The sequence below is a fragment of the Caretta caretta genome, chromosome 2 (assembly GCF_965140235.1).
Source record: "Caretta caretta isolate rCarCar2 chromosome 2, rCarCar1.hap1, whole genome shotgun sequence".
Taxonomy (NCBI): domain Eukaryota; kingdom Metazoa; phylum Chordata; order Testudines; family Cheloniidae; genus Caretta; species Caretta caretta.
Window position 1 is genome coordinate 153,908,003 of NC_134207.1, and position 22,979 is coordinate 153,930,981.

The window sequence follows — 22,979 nt, forward strand, 5'->3', positions numbered from 1 at the left end:
GGGATGTGAGTCCCACTATTTTAATCACCTGGGGCTCTTTGCCAGGAGGAGAGAAGAGGTTCCTGCCTCAATTTTTGTGGCCTTAACAAACCAGGTGCTGTGCACCAGCTGTCTTCTGAGATCCCAGAAAAAGAACATCTTCCCACCCATTAACAAGACAGGACCTATCTTTAAAAGCCTGGAAAGATACTGGAACAAATGATTAAACAATCAGTTTGTAAGCACCTATAGGATAATTGGGTTATTAAGACTAGTGAACATGGATTTGTCAAGAACAAATCATTCCAAACCAATCCTATTTCCCTCTTGGACAGGGTTACTGGCCTAATTGAGGTGAGTAAACAGTTGACATGATGTATCTTGGTGTTAATAAGGCTTTTGACACAGTGCCATAGGACAGTCTCACAAGCAAACTAGGGAAATGAGGTCTAGATGCGATTAGTACAATGTGAGTGCACAACTGGTTGGAAGCCCATACTCAGAGTCCTTCTCCATGTTTGGCTGTCCAACAGAGGGGGTGTACCTAATGGGTCTGGCAGGGATTGGTCCAGAGTCTGGTACTATTCAATATTCTCATTAATGATTTGGAAAATGGAGTGGAGAGAATGCTTATAAAATTTGCAGATGACACCAAGAATTTTGGAGCACAGGATTGGAATAACAAATTGGAGAACTGGTCTCCTTGAGCCAAACTCCATGACTGGGCCCTTCTCCCAGCACTTTACACGAGTGGGAAAGTATTAAATCCCCATTTGACTGCTGGAGACAGAGCCATAGAGAAGCGAACAACTTGCCCAGAGTCCCACAGGTCAATAGGAAAACCAGCAATGGAACCCAGGAGTCCTGCCTCCCAATGCCCTGGTCCAGTCACTACAGCAGAGCACACTCCCTCTCAAAGGCAGGGGGACCGGACATGAAGGTCTGGTTCTAATTGCCAGCTGTGGGAGGGAGAGTACAGCAGGGGTTAGTGAAGGGGCCTAAAAATAAGGACTACTGGGTCCTATCCCTGGCTCTGACACTTGGTGACCTTGAGCCAGTAGCTTCCCCTCCTCAAGCTCCATTTCCCATCAGTAGGGTTGGGGTGCCGTCCCTCCAGCCCTGGGCGTTTGGGAGGCTTCATGAAGGTGTGTAAAGTGCCAGGATGTCAGGAGTTGGAGGCACCGTCACCCCTGCACTAGGGCAGTGTTCTGCACCCACTGCTGCTGGCTGAGTTTCTCCGTCCTTTGGCAATAAGAGAGATTCTATTTTTCACAGCCAGTCGATCTCCCAGTGTCATCACCCTGCCTGCTGGCTGGGCAGCGTAACTCCTCAGGTCACCACCCTCTCCAGCTTGGGGAGTGAGGAGGAGGGCAAAGGACAGCTGGCGACTCTGAACATCCTCCATCCATCATACCATCACCTAGAGCAAGTGAGTGACATTAGGGTTCCTTGGTGGCTTCCCCTGTCCATCTGGGGAGAGGCAGAAATAGGGGGAGAGAATCTCTCCCAAAGGAGATTGGATTTGCAAACAGCCCCTTGCTCTCAGACTGGGCAGGGGCTTCTCCAGAGCCATCTCTGGTGTGTTTGGAAATGTCCCAGCAATGGGACTCCCAGCCCTTCCCTTATGGGAGACTGTTACCCAGGCTGAGAGTCTCTGAGCTGGGTCAAACCCTTTGAGCTACTAAGCATGGAAATCAGTGGGAAACGAGGGGGCCCTGGGCTTCCTGTGCCTAGGGATTTTGTGACTTTGACGTGGGGAATGGTTTCCCATGAGAAGTAAGGACCCCTGGGTTCTGTTCCTTCTCTAGCCTGGGCGGGAGTGTGGCCTGGGATGGCAGGATGGGGCTGCTTGTCCAAAGTAACCGATGGTCTTTGTGACTGATCCCACTACTCTAAAAGGATGACACTCCCTGGGTATTGCAGCACCAGGGCTGATGAGGGGGAACATTGGGAGCAGATCATGCAATGAACTCCTGCCAGTGTGCATAGCTTGCACTCCGTGCACCCCTGTGGAGGGGAGCAGGGAGGAGTTGCTCTGTTGGGGCAGGGATGGGGAGGGACCAAAAAGGCTGGTTAGTGAGAGGCTGCCTTGACCCCAGACTCACAATGCTCCCTGCTCAGTTCCAGGATGGCCTGGCTCACCCTGTCCCCTTCTCTCCCTGGTGTAGGGACCCCCAGGTACTCAGAGGAGGCTCTGCAGGTGGCCCCAGAGCCTGAGGGAAGCAGCTGCCATCTTCCCCAGGAGTAGAGGTGCCCCTGTGTCCCCGCTGGCAGGGAGGCAGCTCTTCGCCAGGCCAGGAGGTGGAAGTGCCCAGCCTTCAAGTTCTGGCAGAGGAAACCCGCTCCAAGTGCAGGCGCCGAGGCAGGAGAGGCAGTGTCCAGGCCCCAGTGGAGCTGGCCCAGGATGCGGCTGGGCAGGCGGGACCCAGCCCAGGAGGGGAGCAGGGCAGGGTGGCTCTGGGGCTTGTTGTGTGGGCAGCAGCGGCCACAGGAGCCCAGCCCTGATTCCCAGCAGGAGGCATCGCCCTGCCTGGTCACTTGGGACCTTCCAGCCTCCCCGGGGCAGGAGGTGGAGGATCCCTGTCCCCCAGCACCAGCAGCTCGGCCTGGGACAGCAGCAGCTCCTGGGACTCCGCCAGCAGTGAGGCCGATGGGCGCCGCTGCTTTGTTCCAGGTGAGGAGCCAGGCTGGGCTCAGGGAGGGGTGAGGATGGGGCTGTGAATACCCTGGGCCCAGGCACTCCACCAGTGCTATGGGGCAGGAGTCCCCAGCCCAGGTGTCTGGCCTGAGCCACGTGAACCCCACTGACACCAGCAGCAGTCACAGAGCTGCCCCTGCAGCAAGGGAAACTTAGGGGTGGGGGCAGCGCTGCCACTTTGGTCTCTGATGCTTTCAGGGGGGCAGGCACCTCCCAGGGAGTCCAGGACAGTGCTCTCTTCTATGGGCTCCTAAAGCCATTGGGGGCTGAAGGCACCACTGAGTGGGGGGAGTGTGGAGTCTGATCTGCCCTGGGTCCCTGAGGTGGGAAGGGGGGGCATTAATCCTTCGCTCCCCACCACGCCCCTGTCCTTCCCCCGAGTAGCAGCAGAAGTCACCCTGTCCCCTTCACTCCCTGGTGTAGGGACCCCCAGGGACTCAGAGGATGAGGAGGAGGAGGAGGAATGGGTGGACGTGGCCATAGAGGAAACTGCTCTCAAGGACATCTGAGAGCAGCTCCAGGGCAGAGAAAAGGTACAAACGTTCCCTATCTGGACTAGAACTGAGATTGTCCTGCCCCTTCCCAGCACCCAGACCCCTTGCTGAGGGTCTTATGTGTGATCATCCACCACCTCTAATTAGAACCTTTCTCCTCCATGATCTGGGACCCCCAAGATGGGGGTGTTTGTCACACACCAGCCGGGGTCTCCTCCCCCCACAGGCACTGTCCCAGTTCCTGACCCTGCTTGTGTAGGAGTCGTGGGTGATTTGGACAATGGGTGCGTCCCCACTATCCCCCACTGAGGCCTGAGGCCTGCAGCTGGTGGGGGTGGGACAGGGAGGTCCCTGGCTAACTGGCTCTCTCTCTCCTGGTGAGTGTAGGATGAGGCCCAGCAGCTCATGTTCCTGCACGCCATCCACCCCGCGTGTCTCGCTGCACAGCAGAGAGGGCAGGACACATTGGAGCCACAGTGCTGTAAGGCGGCTGTGGTGGAGAGGATTGTGGTGAGCGAGACATGGCACCCGGCAGCTGGAATGGGGAGAGAGACATGGGACAGGCAGGGGTCCCCCCAGGCCAATGGATGGGGGCTGGGTGGTGCTGGAGGGGGCAGCACAGGGCAGGGATTGCTGGGGCTGAAAATTGGGGAGAAGAGATGGGAGATATTCTGAGATTGGTCACTAGTGGGCAGTGAGGGAATTGTGGGGCTGGAGGGGCAGCTGAGGCTGGGGGACAAGGAATCAGATGGTCCCAGTTTGGTAGTCGGGATGGTGGACCGAGCATGGCAGGAATCCTGGGAGGGGGCCAAGTTTGATGGGCAGTAAGGAATGGGAGGAGTGGGAGGCATGTGGAGGGATCCTGCTGGCCGTGTGTGGGGCTGGTTGTGTAATCTCCTCACAGGGAAGTGTCAGTGTGGCCCGAATCTCACACTGTCTCCTTGGGTCTCACAGGAGCTCATTGAGAATCTGTCTGATGACTCTCCACCCAGCACTGTCCTCGCTAACTCCCTGATTGCTGTGGGCATCCTCAGGTACTGAGACCCCCTGTGCCTGGCTCCCCTAACTTCGGTGCTGCTCAGGCCCAGGGCTGGGAGTCACTGTCCCTCCCACTCTCAGGTCACCTCCCAAGGGTGTCTCCTCTGGCAGAGGTGGCATCTGTCTGTGAGGCCTTGGCCTTGTCATTCCCTGGCTCAGTGCCTGAGTTTCCATTCTCGCCAGCCCCTGCCTATTTCTCTGCAGTTTTACATCTGTGTTGGTGCCAGTCCCACCCCCGCACTGCACAGTCTAATACCGGCTCCTCTCTCTTGCCAGCACCATGAAACCTGTCCTGGAGCCAGAGCTAGAGACTCACCTCCTGCGAGCTGCCCTACATGCCATCTTCACCCTGGGCACCCAAGTCCAGGTAGATCAAGCTAAATTATCATCGATTGAAGAGCCAGCTGTCATCCTGCCATGAATCCTTGCTAATTGTCTGCAGTGGGATGTGAATGAGAGAGGCCAGGATATGTGTTTGGGGGTCTCACCGGTGCTTCCCAGAGACCCCTCTTCCCATCCTGTGGCAGGTATAGCCCCAGTTTCCCTAACTCTGACCCATGGCTCTCCCTTGCTTTGCAGGCTCTGCACAAGGTATTGCCAGACCTCCTGGATGCCATGCTGGGGAACCTGCTGGCAGAGTCCCCAGACACAGCCAGGCTCCACTACATCTTGGAGGTGAGCCCCATGAGAGGGGTGGGGGCAATTTTACCTTAACACTTAGATCCATTTTCCAGGCTGTCCTCCTAGCTGAGTCCCCAGTGGGCCGTCCTTGGTCGGAGCAATTGGTGTAATGCAGTGTCAGGTCCTTCCTCCTTGAAGGCCAGAGGAAGGAGCTGGGATTTCAAGCCAGAGCTCTGCCTGGTTCTGTTGAGCACTAACCACAGGGCCCCTGGCTGGCCTGGGGAGTGAGAGTCTGAACCCCCCAACCCTGTGAGCTCCATGAGATGGCCCTCAGAGAAAAGGCACAGGCTCCTTCCTAGAGAAACAGGAGGACCCCAGGGAATCAGCCCTTCTCTCCGATGGGCCCTGAGATTCCTGGGGGAATTGTGCTCACACTCAGTCCCTTCATCCAGCCAAGGACTTGGGAGCTGGGGAGGGGTGAGGGGTCTGTCTCCTTCCTGGTGAGCTGTTCAGGAATCAGGAGTTCAGGGAGGGTGAGACCAGCCCCGACACTGAGCACTGTCCCAATCTAGAGAGACAATAACAAGCTGTGACCTGCAGGATACAACCATCGTCCTGGGGGCAACAATCCCCTTCTAAAGCTCTGCGATCAATGAATCAGATATTCCACCCCACACACAATGCCTCAGCCCCCTGGGGATGGGGAGGGGCTCATTTGCACAGCACGTGCACCTGCCTATTGATTCTGACTTGCCTCCTTCCCCCACAGCACACCAACTTCTGGATCGTCCAGGGTGTGCCAGGAGAGAGCCAGGGCCATTAGGAGCAGCACAGCCCTGCTCAGATCCACCATCACCCTCCCTGAGTTTGATGTAAGTGAACTCTGTTGCCAGCTTCCTGACTCCAGGCATGGGTGGGCTGGCTCCGATGGGCTGTAGGATCTGCTGCTGCGGGGGCTGTAGGTTAGGAGTATTTCTCTTGGGGAAGCAGTGTCAGAACAGGGAAAGAGCTAGACTTGAGTCAAGTTCTTTTCCTGGTTAACTGATGACCCTGGGCTTTGAAAGGGACCATGCTCCAGGTTCATGCCTTCCTGTCATCCTGGAGCAGCTGGGGTGGCAAGTCCTCATGGAGGACCCTGCCCACATCCCTTTGCTCCAAGCTTCCTTGGGGGCAGAGAAAATGAAGGGTCTAGCTCTAGTTCCTATCCTCTAGTATCTCCTGCAGAGGGGCTGAGGGGAAGGAGACTCCTGGCCCAGGGGGGACTGGGAGCTGATGGGAAAATGCTGATGGAGTCCCCTCTCCCTCTCCCTTCCATTAGAACTCAGCAGAATTCGCCAGGATGGGTCACCATGTGGCACAACTGGCTGTGTTCATCGGTTACCCAGCCAAGGACATCAGCCAGCAGGCCAGAGAGGGGGTTTACTGGCTCTACCAGCTGCTGCTGCACCAGAGGGGTAAGGAACCCAGCTGGGAAATGGCACCCGATAGAAGAGTGAGACTGGGACCCCAGCCAATTTCTCTCAGACTGACCCCAGCGAGAGGATGAGTCTCTCTCTATGTTCTACACCACCTCCTGCAATTCTATTGGGCCAGGCACACAACGAGGACTCTGGCCACTGTGCAGCCAACAGTGGGATTGGAAGGACACAGACACTGCAACCAGAATGACAAATGTGTGTCTCTTTCCCAGGGCTGACCATCCATGAGGCTGAAGACTTGTGGTGCTGGGACTGGCACCAGGACAGCAGGCTCCTGGGCTACAGGAACACAGCCAGGGTGGGGGAGGTAAGGACACTCTGCCAGGGCATGAGACAGCTCAGGGAGTGGGGGTGGCTGGGTCCCCTGCAGTGGTTGCCTCTTGGGGCCACTAGAGGGCGATGCTGTTCTAGTGCCAGAATTTGGAGCCTGGTTCTGGGCAATCTGCTAGTGCGTCACATCCTTTTGGTGTTAGGTCTTCAGAAAGTTCTTCTCGGAGGAGCAGAGAAGATCCTTTCTCCGGACGGCACTGCTGGCCATCCACGACCCCCTGCTGCGTGTCTGCCAGGCTGGGCTGCTCCTCACCTACTTCCTCTTGGGGGAAGCCCAGCAGTTGGTGGGGGACAAGGTAAGTAGCTGCATTAGACTCAGGAGATTGGGGTGGGGCCCGGGGCCTCATTCCCATCCTTTGCCCATTCACTGGCCTGGCAGCAAGGAGCCTGGTGGGGAATGAGAGTCAGAGCAGATGCTACTGGGATGGGAAATGAACTTAGCTCCACGAGCAGGAGGGAGCCAGCTTGTCCCCAGAGCAGCTCCAACCCAGCTCTTTAGCAAGGCTAATTAATGACAAGTGTTACCTCCTCATGGACTTATGTTCTTAGGACACGGTGCTGTCGCTCTTGGGAAGGGCAGCAGAGTCCCCTAAGTGCCCTCTGCGAGCCTCTTCTGTCCCACAGGACGGCACCCAGTTCCCCGTGGCCTAGTGTCCTTGTCACCCGAGCCACCACTCAGAGTTGCTCTCATCACTGGCAGCCTGGGAGGCCAAGGACTGACGGGTGATGGCAACTGACCAGCCAGGGCTGAGGCACATGGGCAGACATGGGGAAAACTGGGAACAGCAGTCATGGGGGAAACCAGGGAAAACCGCAGCAAAGGTACCGGAGCAGGCCTAGCTGTTCAGTACAGGGCCTTAGGGCAGAACCTAGAATCCAGGGCAGGACTGGGTTCTCCCACTGTCCCCGAGGAAGGGGACGTACAAGGCCATAGAAAGGGCTGCCAAGCCTAGCCAAGGGCAGGCCGAGCCGAACTCAGGCTGAGGAAGAGCCCCCAAGAGGGCGGAACGTTTTGTTTGGACTTTTAGTCTGGGATGAGCGCGACCCAGGAAGGAGTGGATGAAAGGACAGTCACCTGGCTGGAGGGCTGAGTTCCCAGCCAACAAGTGCCAGAGCAGCTATTGGCAGGGGTGCGAGCCCAGCAAAAAGGCTGAGACACCAGGCCTGGCCAGGACCTATCGGTGAGTGAACTCTGGTACAAGCCTGCTTCCATTATGAAAACAGCCTGGTATTGGAGAGTGGTGAGGATGGCTGGAGGGGTCATACAGGAAGGTCAGCAGGGTCCAGTGATGAGCGTAGGGAACAGGTTTTATTGCAGCCCTGCCACTGAGTGGTAAAGTGATCCTGGCCAGGTCACTCTCCCACCTGGTGCCTCACTTTCTCCATCTTTGAAGTGGGGATAATCCTGACGCAAATTAAGAAAGTGTTTGATCCTCTGCTCTTGCTTTGCAAATTTCTGCCCTCCTTGCCCCACACAGGACTCTGCCCTGTTCCTCAAACTTCCGTGTCCATGTTAGTGCCTGTGTCACCCCCCCAACTGTGAGGTCTCATGTACAGTCTCCTGCCAGGAAACTGAAGCTGCCCCTAGATCCGGAACAGGATTCGCAGTTCCTGTGCACTGTCCTGCATAGATTATTGCCCATGGGCGTGAGGAAGGCCAACATTCACACCCAGGTAGATCATCAACATACTCCTCTGTCCCAGGAGCAGGAAGGCCTCTGGTCCTTGCTCTCTTCCGTAGCTGGAGCTGCTGAGTTGGGAGTGGGGTGGGCAGAGATGGGAACAGGCCATAGAATTAAAGAAGTGTCAGGGGGAGACTCCCTCTCCATGGGAGATTATGTCACCCCTCTGTGGGGGATCACTTCCTTGCAGATGCTGTGCTTTGGTTCCTGGACTCTGCCAGGAAGCCCAGCTCCCATCCCTAGCAGCTTGGCTGTTCCATACCCTGCTGTGCACCAGGCCCTCTACAGAGAACTGCTCTGGGCAAGGACTGCAGAGCCAGCTGTCACCCTGGCACATGTAGACCCAGGTTCGAGAACCCTGACCCATGGTCTCCCTTTGCTGGCAGGCTCTGAACAAGGCTTGCGCAGAGACATGGATGCCATGCTGAAGAGCTCACTGACAGCAACCTCCAGCACATCTTGGAGGTAAGCACAATGGGGAGGGGCAGCAGGAATTTTACCTTAACCCTGGGGAGTCCTGGAAATGAGAGACTGGATGAGCCACGTTTCCACTGTGTCCTGATACCTGAGAGCCCATTGGGCCAGCCTTGGTGAGGGCAGTCAGTGCAGTGCAGTGTTGGGGCCCTTCCTCTTTCAGGGACAGAGGGAAGGTGCTGGCGCTCGATGACAGGGCTCTGCCTGGTTCTGTTGAGCACTAACGCCAAGCCCCAGGCCAGCTTAGGAAGTGAGAGCATCAGACCCCTGTGAGGTCCAGGAGAAGGCCCTCAGAGAAGAGCCCTGGTTCCTTCCTAGGGAGCTGCTGAGATTCACAAGGAGGAAGTTAGCTCTTCTCTCCCATGGACACAGATGACTGTAAGAAGCAGGGGGTTGTCCTTTGTCCAACAGAGACCTGTCCTAGGTCTCACCCACAAACCTGGGAGAGAGCTGGGAACTTGACTGGGTCCTATCCCAGCACTTCCCTGGTACATTCTCTTCTCCCCTCCCCCCTTGGCTATTTTACTATGGGTCTATGAACAGGAAACAAACAGGAACTTCTTCTCCATCTTTGAGGTTTTGCTCAGGACACCCAGAACTGTCAGCCCCTGTTACCCTGCTGCCTCAGCAAGTGAGAGCTTTGCTGCTGCCAAGCTGTGTCAGCTGCCAGACACGCTAGCCTCTCTGCCTTGCCAGCAAACTCTTCAAGACTCTGCCAGACTGAAACTTGCCTTGCAAGTAACAATCAGTGAACCCCAGTTCCCCAGAGACATCCCCCTGCAGAGTCCAGTCTCCTTACTGGACACTCACTAAAATTATTAGGTTTGCTACCTCCGAAGAGACAGGGCACACTTCAGCCTGTTAGGTAGGCTGGAGACTCACACTTCACTTGAACACACAGCACTGGGATGGTTTGGAAGCGTAGTAACAAATAACAGAGATTTAAATGATACTAAGGAAGAGAAAGAGACAAGTTTGGTTACAAACAAAACAAATCACGCTTTGTAATGATTAAAACTGAATCTTAGCAAGTCACAATCTTTGCCTCAGGAGTTTGAAGACTAACGTCAAGTTGCCAGCATCTCCAGCTGTTCCCTCTCTTCCCTATGTGATGGAGAACTCAAATGTCTTTTGCTCCCCTTCTATTGCCCAAAGTCCATTGTTGGTCCTTCCAGAGCCAGGAAAGTTTCCTGGGGTGCAGACTCTGTTACCTGGTGTGCTTCCCAAGCTGTCATTTGTTAGCTTAGTTCCTTTGTTTACCTTCAATATTGATGTACTTTCATTGCCTATGGCTTACAAAGTTTGACCCAGACAGATGAATCCACGCTCCTGTCTCTAAGCCAAACTTGTTTATCAAGTCTGATCCCAAAACATAATTTAAGAACCTATTTCCAGCACACATACCCAATTTATTATACCCCACCCGGACCTGCATCTCACAAGGATATTCTTGACCAGCGTGTTCTCAGCATTGCTAACAGACCTTACTTGATGTCCCTGGATGGTACAATAATTCTCTATTGAATGAGTTGATTTAATTGCTTAGTCTTTTGGTTTCAGACCCTCTGTTCTCCCTCTGGGGTGACAGAACCCTGATTGTCACATCTGTCTTCCAGCTCTGTCCCAGCCTCTCACACAGACATATCCTGCAGCCAGCCCAGGTCAGTATCCTGACCCAGCTGACTCTCGACTCCTGTCTTGTGAGTGTGGACTCTGGCTCTGACCACTAGGTCTGGCTGCCCTGACCTGGCCGTGACACCGTTTGTACAATTTCTCCAATGCCCTTTTCTGCTCTCCAGCTCTGCTCCCTCTAGCAAGACACACCAATCCCTTGGCTCCCAGAGTCCTAGTTGCCTGCTGTTCCAGGGCTGATGGGCAGTGCTTGTAAACAGCCTGTAATGCTAGGTGAGTACAACCATGGCCACATACAGACACCATGGGCATCCATGGGGACTGAATCTGGGACCTTTGCTACCAAGAGCACAACTCACTCTAACTTGAGCCATGACATTGGTGACCCCTGCCAGCCCCTTTGAGGTGGGTTAGTATTATTCCTGTTAGCAGGGCCACAGGGATGGAAAGTGACTGGCTGCAAGGTCACCCACAATGTCACTGACAGAGGCAGGACTGAAGCATGGTCCTGATACCACTCCAGCTCCAACCGCTAGACCACACCCACTTCTAAAGCCAGAGAGCCCAGGAGCTCTGACTCTGACAACCAGTCCTTAAATGACAAGAGCAAATTCCCTCCCTTTCAGGAAGCCAGAGAAGGGACCGTGTGCTGAGCCCCCGTCTGCAATGCCACTGTCAGAGACCATTTTAGTGGGTGCCAAGAGACTGAGCAGGGAGCTCCTAGAGTGAATCCTAGGGGCTGCCCAGTCGTGTTTCACTGTGACCTCTGGGAGCCATGTAAAGAGTGCAGCATTGAAGAGACTCTCCTGCTCTAACAAAGGGTTTCTGTTCTCCTAGATTGTCAGCCAGGGAGGCCAGCTTGCAGAATGTGGAAGAGCTATTTGGCGATGGAGGATTCACCATATAGGTGGTAGCAGCTGGAGTGCCTGGGGTCCCCATGGGCCAAGCCTCCACTCCCGACAGTCTTGGCTAGTCTCCCACTGCTCTCAGTGGGGCTTTGGCTTTAGGTGCTGGGCCTGCATGCCTAGACAGAGGACTCAGGTATTTCCATCAGGCTGCTCAATGGCAAATGCAGCCATCCAAAGAAGTGAAGAATGGAAGCAAAAGAGCAAAGCTGGACCATCTGCTAAGCTGCTGCAATCAAGTGAGCCGAGCCAGGGAGAGAAGAGGGAGACCTCAAAGGTGGCTGGCGGCTGTAGGGAGGAAAAGTGGTTTGGGAGCCAGGAGAGTAGAAATAAATAGTTAATGATGAATACTGTGGACTTTGTCTTGTGTGGTTAAGGGTTTAAAATGGATCTCTTTACATTGACTTAGCTCTGTAGGGTTGGCCTTGCACTGGCCTTAGTGGATGGACTGGGCAATCCCACTGGCCACATATGGAACACCTCTTCTCACCCCCCCGTCCCAGGGTTTCTCAGTGGTGGGTTCCCTCACTTCTGGATGTGGGTTTCGGCTTGGTCCTCATCCCTATCCTCTGATCCCAGCTCATCCCTATTAGATTTTCTGCCAAACCTAGGACAACATCCACAGACTGATTTGCCTATTTCCTAGTTATAGTTACACCTCAGAGATTTCTGTCTATCAACCATGCTTTCAGATGGGGATGGCAGAGTTTATAGAATAGTTCTATACCCATTAATTCGTAGGCCTTATCAACCATGGTAACCCCCCAACCAGTTCCCCATTTTCTTACATAACCCCTAATTTGAGCTGAAACCTCAGCATCGGTCATGACCCCTTTTTTCTGCACTCCCTGAAAGCACCTCCTATACTCTTCAGGGAGCAGTATAAACTTGTTTACATCTCTCTTTCTGTTCATAAGGGTGAAAATGTTCAAAGCCTTTGTCCCTGACAGTAGTGGAACCAAGTACCATACCATGTTTTCCTTCCCTACCCTATTTCGAAAGCATTTAGAAACACATCCATGTTATCTCCCTCCCTGAAGGGAGGAAGTAATTTGGAATCTATGCCACCCACTGGGATAGGTACCTTGGGTCTGGCTTCACCTGCTGGACTTATGGTTCTGCTAGCACAGTTTCTCCAACTTGAGCTGAAGGTGATGCTCTTCTTCTCTCTTGTGGTGGTGCTGGTGCACCTTCTACTCTTTCTCATGCTGGCACTATTGCTCCTGGTCTGCAAGCTGCTGGATTTCCAGGTGCAGTTGGTTCCTCTTCAGCTGTATCCTCTGTTGGTTCACCTGTGGACCTTTCCTAGCTTCAGTGATGCATGTGGCTGGATTGTTGCTATTTCTGTCAGCCTCTTGCCTGCTTCCCTCCAGGGAGTTGGATCAAAACTTTCCCCTACCAGCTGGACACTCTGCCAATGGGCTGGATGTTCCCTGTGAATCTGGACCATCATTCTTTTTCATGTCCCCTGAGTATATGGCAAGTCTACTCACTGTGTCTTTGTCAGTGTTGAGCTGCCTTCTCTGCATAGTTCAACCAGCAGACCTTTCTTCAGTTGTTCATAATTCAGTTTTCCTGTCTCTCTTTTTGCTGTTCTGTTCCCGAAAGGACAATTGAGACTTTTGTCTGGTTTTCAGACTTTTTCCTTTCTAAGGTGCTTCCTTTTGCTGCTGTTGGCACTTATGCAATTCACACCGTTATAGCTCCACAGACGCTACCTCCTTCTGTGTCACAGTTCAGGGCAACTGGACCTGAATTCCCCCTCTGTGGTCCAGCAAGGACACCCACTCTCGGCTCCCAGCTCTTCAGCCATCAAATCTGTTGGTTGGAGATGCATGTCCCTCTCCTTCCTGACGGGGTATTTCCAGGCTGCACAGCTCTCTGCCTGCACTGTGAATTCCCCAACAAGTCAGACTGCTTAAGTAGGCCTGCTTTGGTTTTCTTCTCAGATGCTATAAACAGCATGATTGCTCATAGTCGTAAGTTATCACGCAGCCTTTTCTACTGAAGGTGTAAGCTTTATTGAGAAAACAATAAAAATAATAAAAGAAGCTACAGCCTGATAGGGAGGATTTTTGGCTGCTCTATTTTGTTTCCTAAGCATAGCACTAAAAAACACAGCCTTGCCAGTTGCCACCATTAACTGCACCTAAGGGAAAAATTAAAATAAAGTTGGTTAAATTGGTTAAATTGGTAAGAAATAGGGTGGCACCCAGTAGATCATAACATTAAGGTGTTTAAGTTAATAAACAAATATATATTAGAGAAATAAGATTGTGGTTTTTAGTTTAGAAAGTTTTAAGGTATAAGAATTAAAAGTGCAATCAAATTGGCACACTGCTAACAGTAACGAAAAAACGGGTCACTGGGCAGTTTTGAGCCAGGTGACCAATAACAATGTGGTGTTAGGCAAAGCCTGAACTGAGGTTAAGTAAAGGTCACTTTAGGCAAGAGGAGGGGTACTCTTAGCCCAGAAAGGGAGTGTCAGACAGATGGACTTAGCTCAAATTCATGTGAGGTTTAGCAGTTATGATTGGTTCATATTTGTAGACCAATCAGAAAGATCAAATAGGATCCTGTAGATGATTGTGTTGGGAATACTGGGTATGGCCACTAGGTAACTCGAGGGGATGGAAGACCACGAGTGTTGATGAAGCCCCCTTGCAGTAGGCCCAAGTGTCCTTGCCCCCCCCCCCCCCCGGAGGCACTCGCAGCAGCTCTGCGTACTAGGCCCAAGTCTCCTTGGCCCCCCTGTCTGGAGGCACTCACAGCAGTTATGCTGAGGATCATGCAACAATATGTTGCAGAGTCAGACTGCCTGAAACTAAACAAGGCCAAACAGGGCAGATATGGAAGAACAATGCTGAATAAAGCAGCTTTATGATTTAACAGCTGGTACAGAGAACAAGGGAACTAGCTGGTAACTGGATTGGCTGGCTATATGGATACTTAGGGCAACTTGCTATTGGATAAGTATGCTGAAGAAAGGATGTATAAAAGCCTATGTAACTTCCTGCTCTGTGTACAGGATTTGAGATTCTAATCTCCCTGTACCTTTTTGAAGCTTCAAATAAACTTTTCTGCTTCTCCACCGCGTTGTGATTTTTGGGAGAAGCACACCGGATAGCGAACCCCCACCACCACTGTTGCTCGCCTCTGGCACTGGGTGCCGGCAACAGCTGGAAGATAAGGTAGGATTGAAAAAATAGGCCAGTCAGAGCAGGCCAACAACTGTATATAAGGCAGAGAGCTGGCAGGCAAAGATCAGTTGGATCAGGAGCAGAAGGAGAAGATCAGAAAAACCTAAAAGAGCAAAGAGCAGCAAGGAAGAAAACCTGAAGGAAGCAGCAGCAGCGGGCTGTTGGGACAGAGCAGAGGAAAGATAGATTCTGGAGAGTAAGTATGCCAGCTATAGTATAGGATATAGAAAAGAAGTGGGGTTAATGAATGTGTATGCTTGGGATAATAAAGCTGGATGTCTGTATGTGTATGTTTGTTACTATAAAGTTTAGAGTTTGTTAAGATTGCTCTCAGTGTCCTGCATGTGACTGATCGCCATATGCAGAACACAATCACTTAAGCCATTCCAACTGTATGCCATTGCACTTTTGGGTACTTTAGCTTGTATACCTGTGCTAAGGAATTTATGTTTATGCTTTCAATTTAAGTTTAGATTAACTATATTTGGGACAGATTAGTTAAATAAACAAAACACGGTTTTGAAAGAATACTGCCTGAGTGTCAATACTTTTGAGTGGAGGGCTGTATCCATGTCCTCCCAAGGGGGAACAAATCTAGTTTGTTCCAAAGGGTATAGGAGAATCCCTGGTAACCCTGGGTGGGCCACCTCTGGTTACCTCATTAGACTTTAGTAAATGGGCCAAATTAAAGGGGACCTCTAGTAAGACTGAGGAGGGGCAATAGGTAAGCTATTAGGGGTAGTAGGAACAGGTAATTAGTATGATCCTTTCCTTAGGGCATAGCTTCAGCAGTCTGGGGTTTTACCTAAGTGGCAGAAGGCATTTGCATTAACCTTCCATGACAGAATGTACCCCTGTGTCCACACCCTACACACTATTGTAATAATCCTTTTACAACGTATTCCTTGTGAGATATCATTAAAAAGTCATCATTTGCTGATCAATAATATAATGATAAAATGCATGTAGCAGTGTTAAATGTGAGGTTATAAACATAAGCTGAGATCATGACTAAACCTGTGTTTTCCAGAAAAGTCTGGTGAGTGGCCAGACCAGTTCCTCAGAGACAAAGGGTAAGCTGAAAGAAAAGGAGTACTTGTGGCACCTTAGAGACTAACCAATTTATTTGAGCATGAGCTTTCGTGAGCTACAGCTCACTTCATCAGATGTTTACCGTGGAAACTGCAGCAGACTTTATATACACACAGAGAATATGAAACAATACCTCCTCCCACCCCACTGTCCTGCTGGTAATAGCTTATCTAAAATGATCAACAGGTGGGCCATTTCCAGCACAAATCCAGGTTTTCTCACCCTCCACCCCCCCACACAAATTCACTCTCCTGCTGGTGCTAGCCCATCCAAAGTGACAACTCTTTACATAATCAAGTCGGGCTATTTCCTGCATAGATCAAGGTTTTCTCACATTCCCCCCACCCCCATACACACACAAACTCACTCTCCTGCTGGTAATAGCTCATCTAAACTGACCACTCTCCAAGTTTAAATCCAAGTTAAACCAGAACATCTGGGGGGGGGGGGGTAGGAAAAAACAAGAGGAAACAGGCTACCTTGCATAATGACTTAGCCACTCCCAGTCTCTATTTAAGCCTAAATTAATAGTATCCAATTTGCAAATGAATTCCAATTCAGCAGTTTCTCGCTGGAGTCTGGATTTGAAGTTTTTTTGTTTTAAGATAGCGACCTTCATGTCTGTGATTGCGTGACCAGAGAGATTGAAGTGTTCTCCGACTGGTTTATGAATGTTATAATTCTTGACATCTGATTTGTGTCCATTTATTCTTTTACGTAGAGACTGTCCAGTTTGACCAATGTACATGGCAGAGGGGCATTGCTGGCACATGATGGCATATATCACATTGGTGGATGTGCAGGTGAACGAGCCTCTGATAGTGTGGCTGATGTTATTAGGCCCTGTGATGGTGTCCCCTGAATAGATATGTGGGCACAATTGGCAACGGGCTTTGTTGCAAGGAAAAGTTCCTGGGTTAGTGGTTCTGTTGTGTGGTATGTGGTTGTTGGTGAGTAAGCTGACGCCTCAGTCAGGTGTAAACAAGGCTGATGGGCCATTACTTGCTAAGTGGCCATCCTTTGGCAGAAAAGGAGACTGGGGCAAAACATCTACAGTGTAGCAAACAGCATGGAGTTCCCTTCCAAAGAGACTGCGTCACTTTGCTCCTAGCCGGAAATGCTTCTCAAATGATTATAAAAAGAAGAGGCAGACACTCCAAGGTGTCTCTGTCTCTCTCTGCCCATTGATTCACTGCATCAGAAGTGACAAAGGAAGCAGCCATTAAACAGAAGACAGGGTCCTGGCCTAAGAAGTTTGGCCAGTAAGACTGTTGAGAGCATGTGGTGAGAAAAACTTTGCTTTGAGTTTAACACAGCTTGTTAAGTTAGGCACCAATTGCATTTTATCTTTATTTTTCTTGTAACCACTTCTGACTTTTATGCGTCATTACTATATTCATTTAAAATCCATCTCTTTGTAGTTAATAGACTTGTTTTATCTAATCTAGTGTGTTTGAATTGAAGTGTCTGGGAAACTCCATTTGGGGTAACAAGATTTGTGCATATCATTTCTATTAAGAAAGTGACAGACTTTATATAAGCTTGTATTGTCCAGGAGAGGGCTAGGCACTATAGGGCATATATTTAACTGAAAATCTAGGATGGGGGTCTAGGTTTTGGTCACCCTGCAATATAATCAAGGCTGGTGAGAACCAGAATATAATCCAAGTGTGAGTGGCAGGCTGCAGTTGCACACAGACACTCACGCTGTGGCTGGCATGCTGGAAAGGTGTTTGTGAGCAGCCCAGGTGGGAGCTTCTTCAGCAAGGCATTGTAAGGCACCCATGGTTACAGGACAGGAGTGACACAGCTACTCATCAGTCTGGATTGTACCCTAGGTATGTCACACCTCCCTCTATATATTTCCTAGGAACTCCGCACACATGGTCCAAAAGACCATTCTTGTCTGCCACATTGTTCAATATCGTCCCGTGATCATCCAGGCCCACAATAATACATCATATTTGCATTTAATACAATGGAGTCCAAAGATATTTAAATGTGAAAAACATTATTGAATTAAGAATACTCCAGGAAATTGCCATATCTGTCACAAATATAAAGAGACATTCTGATTAGGGCAGAGTAAGAAACAGGAAAATGTGGCAGGACAGAAATCTGGGAAGGGAGTGGAGTAGGGGCAGGGGATTTTAACAGTCATAAACTAGGTGGTGCATGGAGGGGTGGCATGCAGTTGTTCTTTGTGGTCTCAGAATAGGATGGTTTTGTGGGAGGGAAGAGCAGTTGGGGTGGACACTCATGAAGTATGGAGGTATGGTCATAAGGTGTTGCATAGGACTCCAGGAGCATAGAGGAGGGAGGTATATAAGGATATCTGGGGAGGCATAGAGGGGAACAAAGAAAGGGAGAGTGGTTGGTATAAATCAGCTGGAACAATTATGAGTGAAGGATATGTCAATGGGGAACAGGGTGGCTCCCTCAACTGTCATTTTTAGACCCTAACATTTAGGGGGTTTAAAAGGCACAGAATTTTTGCAAAGAGTGTTTGTGGTTTGAGGGTTAGAATATTGGGGATAAAGGTAAGTGTGGTGTACTGCAGCTCCTTCTTTTTATACTGGCAATCTGTAGATTTACTAATTCTTGGTAAAATCGTGGAACAAATATTAAGGGGAAACATTTAGCAGACAGCTAGAAGATAGCATAACTAGTAACAACCAACATAATCAGTTTAAAAGTAAACCATTCTTTTCCCAAAATATCACTTTTTATCAAATTATATTTGTGGGAAAAGAAAATGCCCTTAATGTAACAGCATATCCAGACTTTAGTAAATCTTTTGAAGCAGTATCTCATACTTGAAAAACGTATTCAAATTGGTCTGGATATGAGCACTGTCATATGGATTAGAAACTGGGTGAATGACTGTAAACAAAGGGCCATGGTAAATGGAAAACAATTTAGTTTTTGGAAGGCATCCACCATGGTGCTACAATGATCACTGTTAGGCCTGGATTTATCATCATAATTAATGATCTGGCAGAAGTTGAAAACCACACATTAACTGACTTCACAGATGACTGAAAACAAAAACAATTCCAAAGGACCTAGAGAATTTAGACAGAGGACTTAAATCAGGCTGTTATGCCATATGAGCACTTTCCTCCAATAAGATGTACTGACTCTACTCCCTGTGATCTTAGGAACCCCACAGTGTCCACTAGCAAAGGGCTCATGGTCACGTAACAGCAACTCCTGTGTGGCCTGACAAACTCACTACATATAACACATTGCTGTCATGGTATTTATAAGAAATGTGATGTAAGGTATCATATGAATATATAATAATGGTCATCATAATCACTGTGTAGTGTATGTATGGGTAACAATTAAAAAGTTGTATGCATATATCAAGAGTATGCTCAAACCATGAAACCAGGCAGGGCTGGTAAAAAAGTTTGTCCCAGACAAAGGAATTTTGAGTGGCCTGTGTGCCTGGGTCTGGGATGTAAATGGAGCAGAGTGAGCCAAAGACAGTGAGAATTATATGTACATATTGAAGTAACAAGAAAAGCAAATTAACAGAAGAATGAGAGGAGCACAGCATGACATCTGCACCCCAAAGAATAAATCGGGGACGGGGGGGGGGGGAGGACAGGAATTTTGCCTGGGGTGAAGATACACTTCAAAGGGTACATTTCAAAGGTTTTACTGGACTATAAGAAGACGGGGGGGGGGGGGGAGTCACTGTGGTTACCCATCATTGATTCATCAAAGAGATCTTTGCATTCCTGAGCACTGGGTCCTGGCCCCCAGCAGGGCTTGTGATACTGAGTGGAAGCTTTGGGTGAGAAAATTGCCTTAGACAAGGAGTGTAGTATGTTACATTTCAGTTACTAGAAAGTACATAATACTTCTATTTGTAACAAGTTTCTGTTTCTATTATCTTTGTTTAGTATCACCTGGCTCTGTTCTTTATTAATAAACTTATTCTTGGTTTTACTGTAAGTTCATCTCAGTCCAATATATTACAGTAAAGTGTACATCTTCAGCTGAGCTAATAAGCTGGTGTGTTTACTGTCTCTTTGGAGATAGCAGAGTTTGTCACTTCTGTGAGTGCCCAGTGACAGGGGCTGGGTACTGCAGAGGAACGCTTTTCCAGGGAGTTCAGGAATTGAAGTGCAACAAGTGTTAACTGCAAAGCAAAGTGGGGACTGGCAACGTCCTAAGGATTGCAGGGGGCTGTCACGCAGTTTAGCACCAGCAAAAGTCTCTCTTGCTGAAGCAGAGGGGTAACAAGGTGACTTACAGTTCTGGCCGCCAACCATCAGATTCCTCCATACCACTTTCCTCCCACTTGGTGACCTGGACCCCCACTGCCCATAAGCCTTGCAAGTGCATGTCCTGAGTTCTGTTACTGTATTTCCTGCTCCCTCCTTCCAGAACTACTCTCTCTGGCCCCCGTGTCAATTAGAATTGCTCAGAGATTGGCTTCAATGCTGCTTGCACATCCCAGCAAATACAAAGGGAAGAAATAACTCTTTCATCCCTCACTTTTCAATCCCTCACCCAGTCTGTACCCATTTTTTCTACTGGAAAAAAATAAAATGTTAATTTCTTTTTATTGAAAAAACTAAAAACATTCAACCAAAATTAAATTTTCACAAATTGTTGTTTTGGTTAAAAAAAGCTATAAGAAGTTGACCAGCTGTATTCATAACAATTTCAAAAATCCAACACTTTCTCTCTGTCTGGACTGCTAAAATTCTAGGTCAGACCCTTTTGACTACTGCAACTGCCTTTTCTTTGGTGTCTGACACACACAACTCCCTTCAGTATATTCACAATGTAGCTTTTAGAATCAGCCTCTTGGTCCATCATTCTAGCCTATCAGATCCCTCTATTGGCTTCCCTTGTTTCAGTGCCACCAAGTCTGAGCTCCTTCCTCATTTTCAGTAGTTGCATCTCTGGATTTAGTTGCTGCGCTTTGCATAATTAGTCTCCCACTATCAGCCACCACTAGCAACCTTCTCTGCCTGTTTGTCATCTTCTCCCACAATCATCTCCATGATACTTTCCACCCTGCCCCATGCAAGGTGGTTTAGATTTTCAAAAATAGAAGCCTAAAGATAGGCTCCTAATTCTGTCTGGTGCCTAATAAGTGGTCTCTTGCTGTGGCTCTGATGTAAATTAAGAGGCTCAGGAGTGAGGTACTTTGATTTGAATGGCTGGATTAGATGTGAGAAGATGGCGCGGGGGACTGATTTCATGTCTTGATTACTGTAACCTCTTTTTCCTACTCCCTCTCTTGCTTCTCTCTTCTCTGTACAAAATACAGCCATTCTCTATTATGATCTTCTTTGCCCATTACTTTGACTATACCTCTTACCCCTTTGAATCTCTCTGACTCCTGAATGATGTTCTAGCTTCTTGTTACTGCCTTCAGAGCCCTGCATAATAGGTATAGTTAATCATGCCTCACTGCAATGGGGTGAGGTGGGGGGATGAGAATAGGGGAAATGGACTAGGTGACCTCTTGAGGTTATCTTCCAACACTGCATTTCTATGATTCTGTAATCTGACATTCACTATTTATCTGCCCTTGTCTCATTTTATTCTGTGGTCACCCCAGTTGGTCTGCTAATGATGCCGGCTTTGTGCGCCCATTTGTCCGTTTCTCTCACAAATGTCTCGTAGTCTTTTCCCATACCATCTATCAAATGAATGGGAAGCCCTTCTTGAGCCCATCTGCAAGGCACTACCCTCTCCATGTTCAAGTTCCCCATAAACACCCACTTCTGTAATAATACCTATAGGAGACTGGCTTAATAAGGGCAAGTTTGAGGAGTAACTGGGAATAGTAAATGGGACATGTCTCCCTGTCTCCTTCCTTCTGTTGAGATAATTGTGTCAGGGTTCTTTTGTAAAGGACTGAGCTATCCCATGTAATCTTGGGTAACGTGTTCATAATGGGGAGTACCGGCTCTTGAACGCTAGCATGGGAAGCCTCCGGGCCTGGAACTGCCACAGTCACCAGAAATACACCAGGGGCATGGTAACTGCAGATGGCTGAGGAGCTGGGGTGGGATTAAAAAGCGAGGAAGTGAGAGAAGGAAAGAGCTGGCTGACAGCGGCTGGGCTGGGCCTGGCTTAGTTGCTGGCCAGGCTGCAGGCTGGCTGTGTAGGCTGGGAGAGGCTGAGAGCTGGGGCTTGCAACTCAGGGGTGGCTTGGACTGGCAGTTGGCTGGTTTGGACATGTGACAGCTGTCTGTAAGGGGAAACTGAAGTGTGGTAAATATGGAGGAGAACACTCGTATGTGGACTGTCTGGAAGGAACAGAACTAAAAAGCAGCAATTCTGGGGATAAGCCCAGTTCAGCATACAAAGGGGATGTGGCAACAGAATGCTCCAGAGAGATACCGAAAATTAAAACTCACCCTAAAATATTATATGCAGAAGCTATCAAAAGATATTGACAGAGGAATATGCAGAAGGAAGAAAATGCCAGTGAGGGAAAAGAGCCACTGGTACAACAACATACAGTTAGGGCAGGAAAGATAACATAAAGGAAAAAGATGATGTACTGCTTGTAGGCAAAGAGAATTTTATAGCATTTAAGATATAAGTGATTAATTGCACTTTACAGACGGGGGGGAAAGACTGAAAGAATAAAAATTATAACAAAAGCAGCAGAAAAGTATTTGCATATAGGCAATCTCTCTACAGACCCCATTCATGCAATTTTAAATAAAGGTAATAAAGTAGTTTTAACAACATGGTTCTAATGTGTGGTGTGGTTTTTTTTTTTTTGCTGGAACACCCATAGTCTAATAACACATGCTCACAAATTAAAAAAATGTTTTTTAAATGGAAACCAAACCTGATGTTATGTGTGTACAAGAAACATTGTGAGTGAGAGAACTTATGTTTAGACTTCCAGGATATGATGTAATCAGACATGACAGATGATAACAAGTGGAGGAGGAGTCTGTATATTTACAAAGGAAGATCTTAGTTATGTTGACATAGATGTTCAGAATTTAAGTTTTGAGCATAATGCTGTTTAGATTACTCTGCAGAATAATAGCTCCTTTATATGAATCTATCATGTTTACAACCCATATAAAAAACTAGACAATCAAGAATTGGAAGAGTTAGTTAAGGGTGTCAAAGGCCTGTATATTATTTGTGAAGACCTTAATAGCCATACTAAGTTACAGTGAAGCAGGAAAACTGATTATAATGGCAAATGCCAGGAACAGTTCATTAACATGCACAACTTGGTATTGTTCAATACTGGAATGCCTGCTAGGTTTAATTTAGTAGATGGAACCTTTTCATGTTTAGATCTGGGAATTGCAACAAGCAATACTGCAAGTAAATGCAATTGGGAAATCT

At 49.1% G+C, this 22,979-nt stretch overlaps 1 protein-coding gene across 1 annotated transcript; it reads left to right on the plus strand.

Annotated features, from left to right (window-relative positions):
• The first annotated feature begins 4,489 nt into the window (after positions 1-4,489).
• On the plus strand, positions 4,490-11,642 carry LOC142070838 (uncharacterized). Its single transcript, XM_075124780.1, has 9 exons — positions 4,490-4,576; positions 4,789-4,884; positions 5,600-5,702; positions 6,149-6,284; positions 6,521-6,615; positions 6,782-6,934; positions 8,707-8,785; positions 10,594-10,699; positions 11,264-11,642. Exons 1-7 carry the CDS (start codon positions 4,545-4,547, stop codon positions 8,746-8,748), a joined length of 657 nt encoding a protein of 218 aa, XP_074980881.1. The 5' UTR covers positions 4,490-4,544; the 3' UTR covers positions 8,749-8,785; positions 10,594-10,699; positions 11,264-11,642.
• The last annotated feature ends 11,337 nt before the right edge of the window (positions 11,643-22,979 follow it).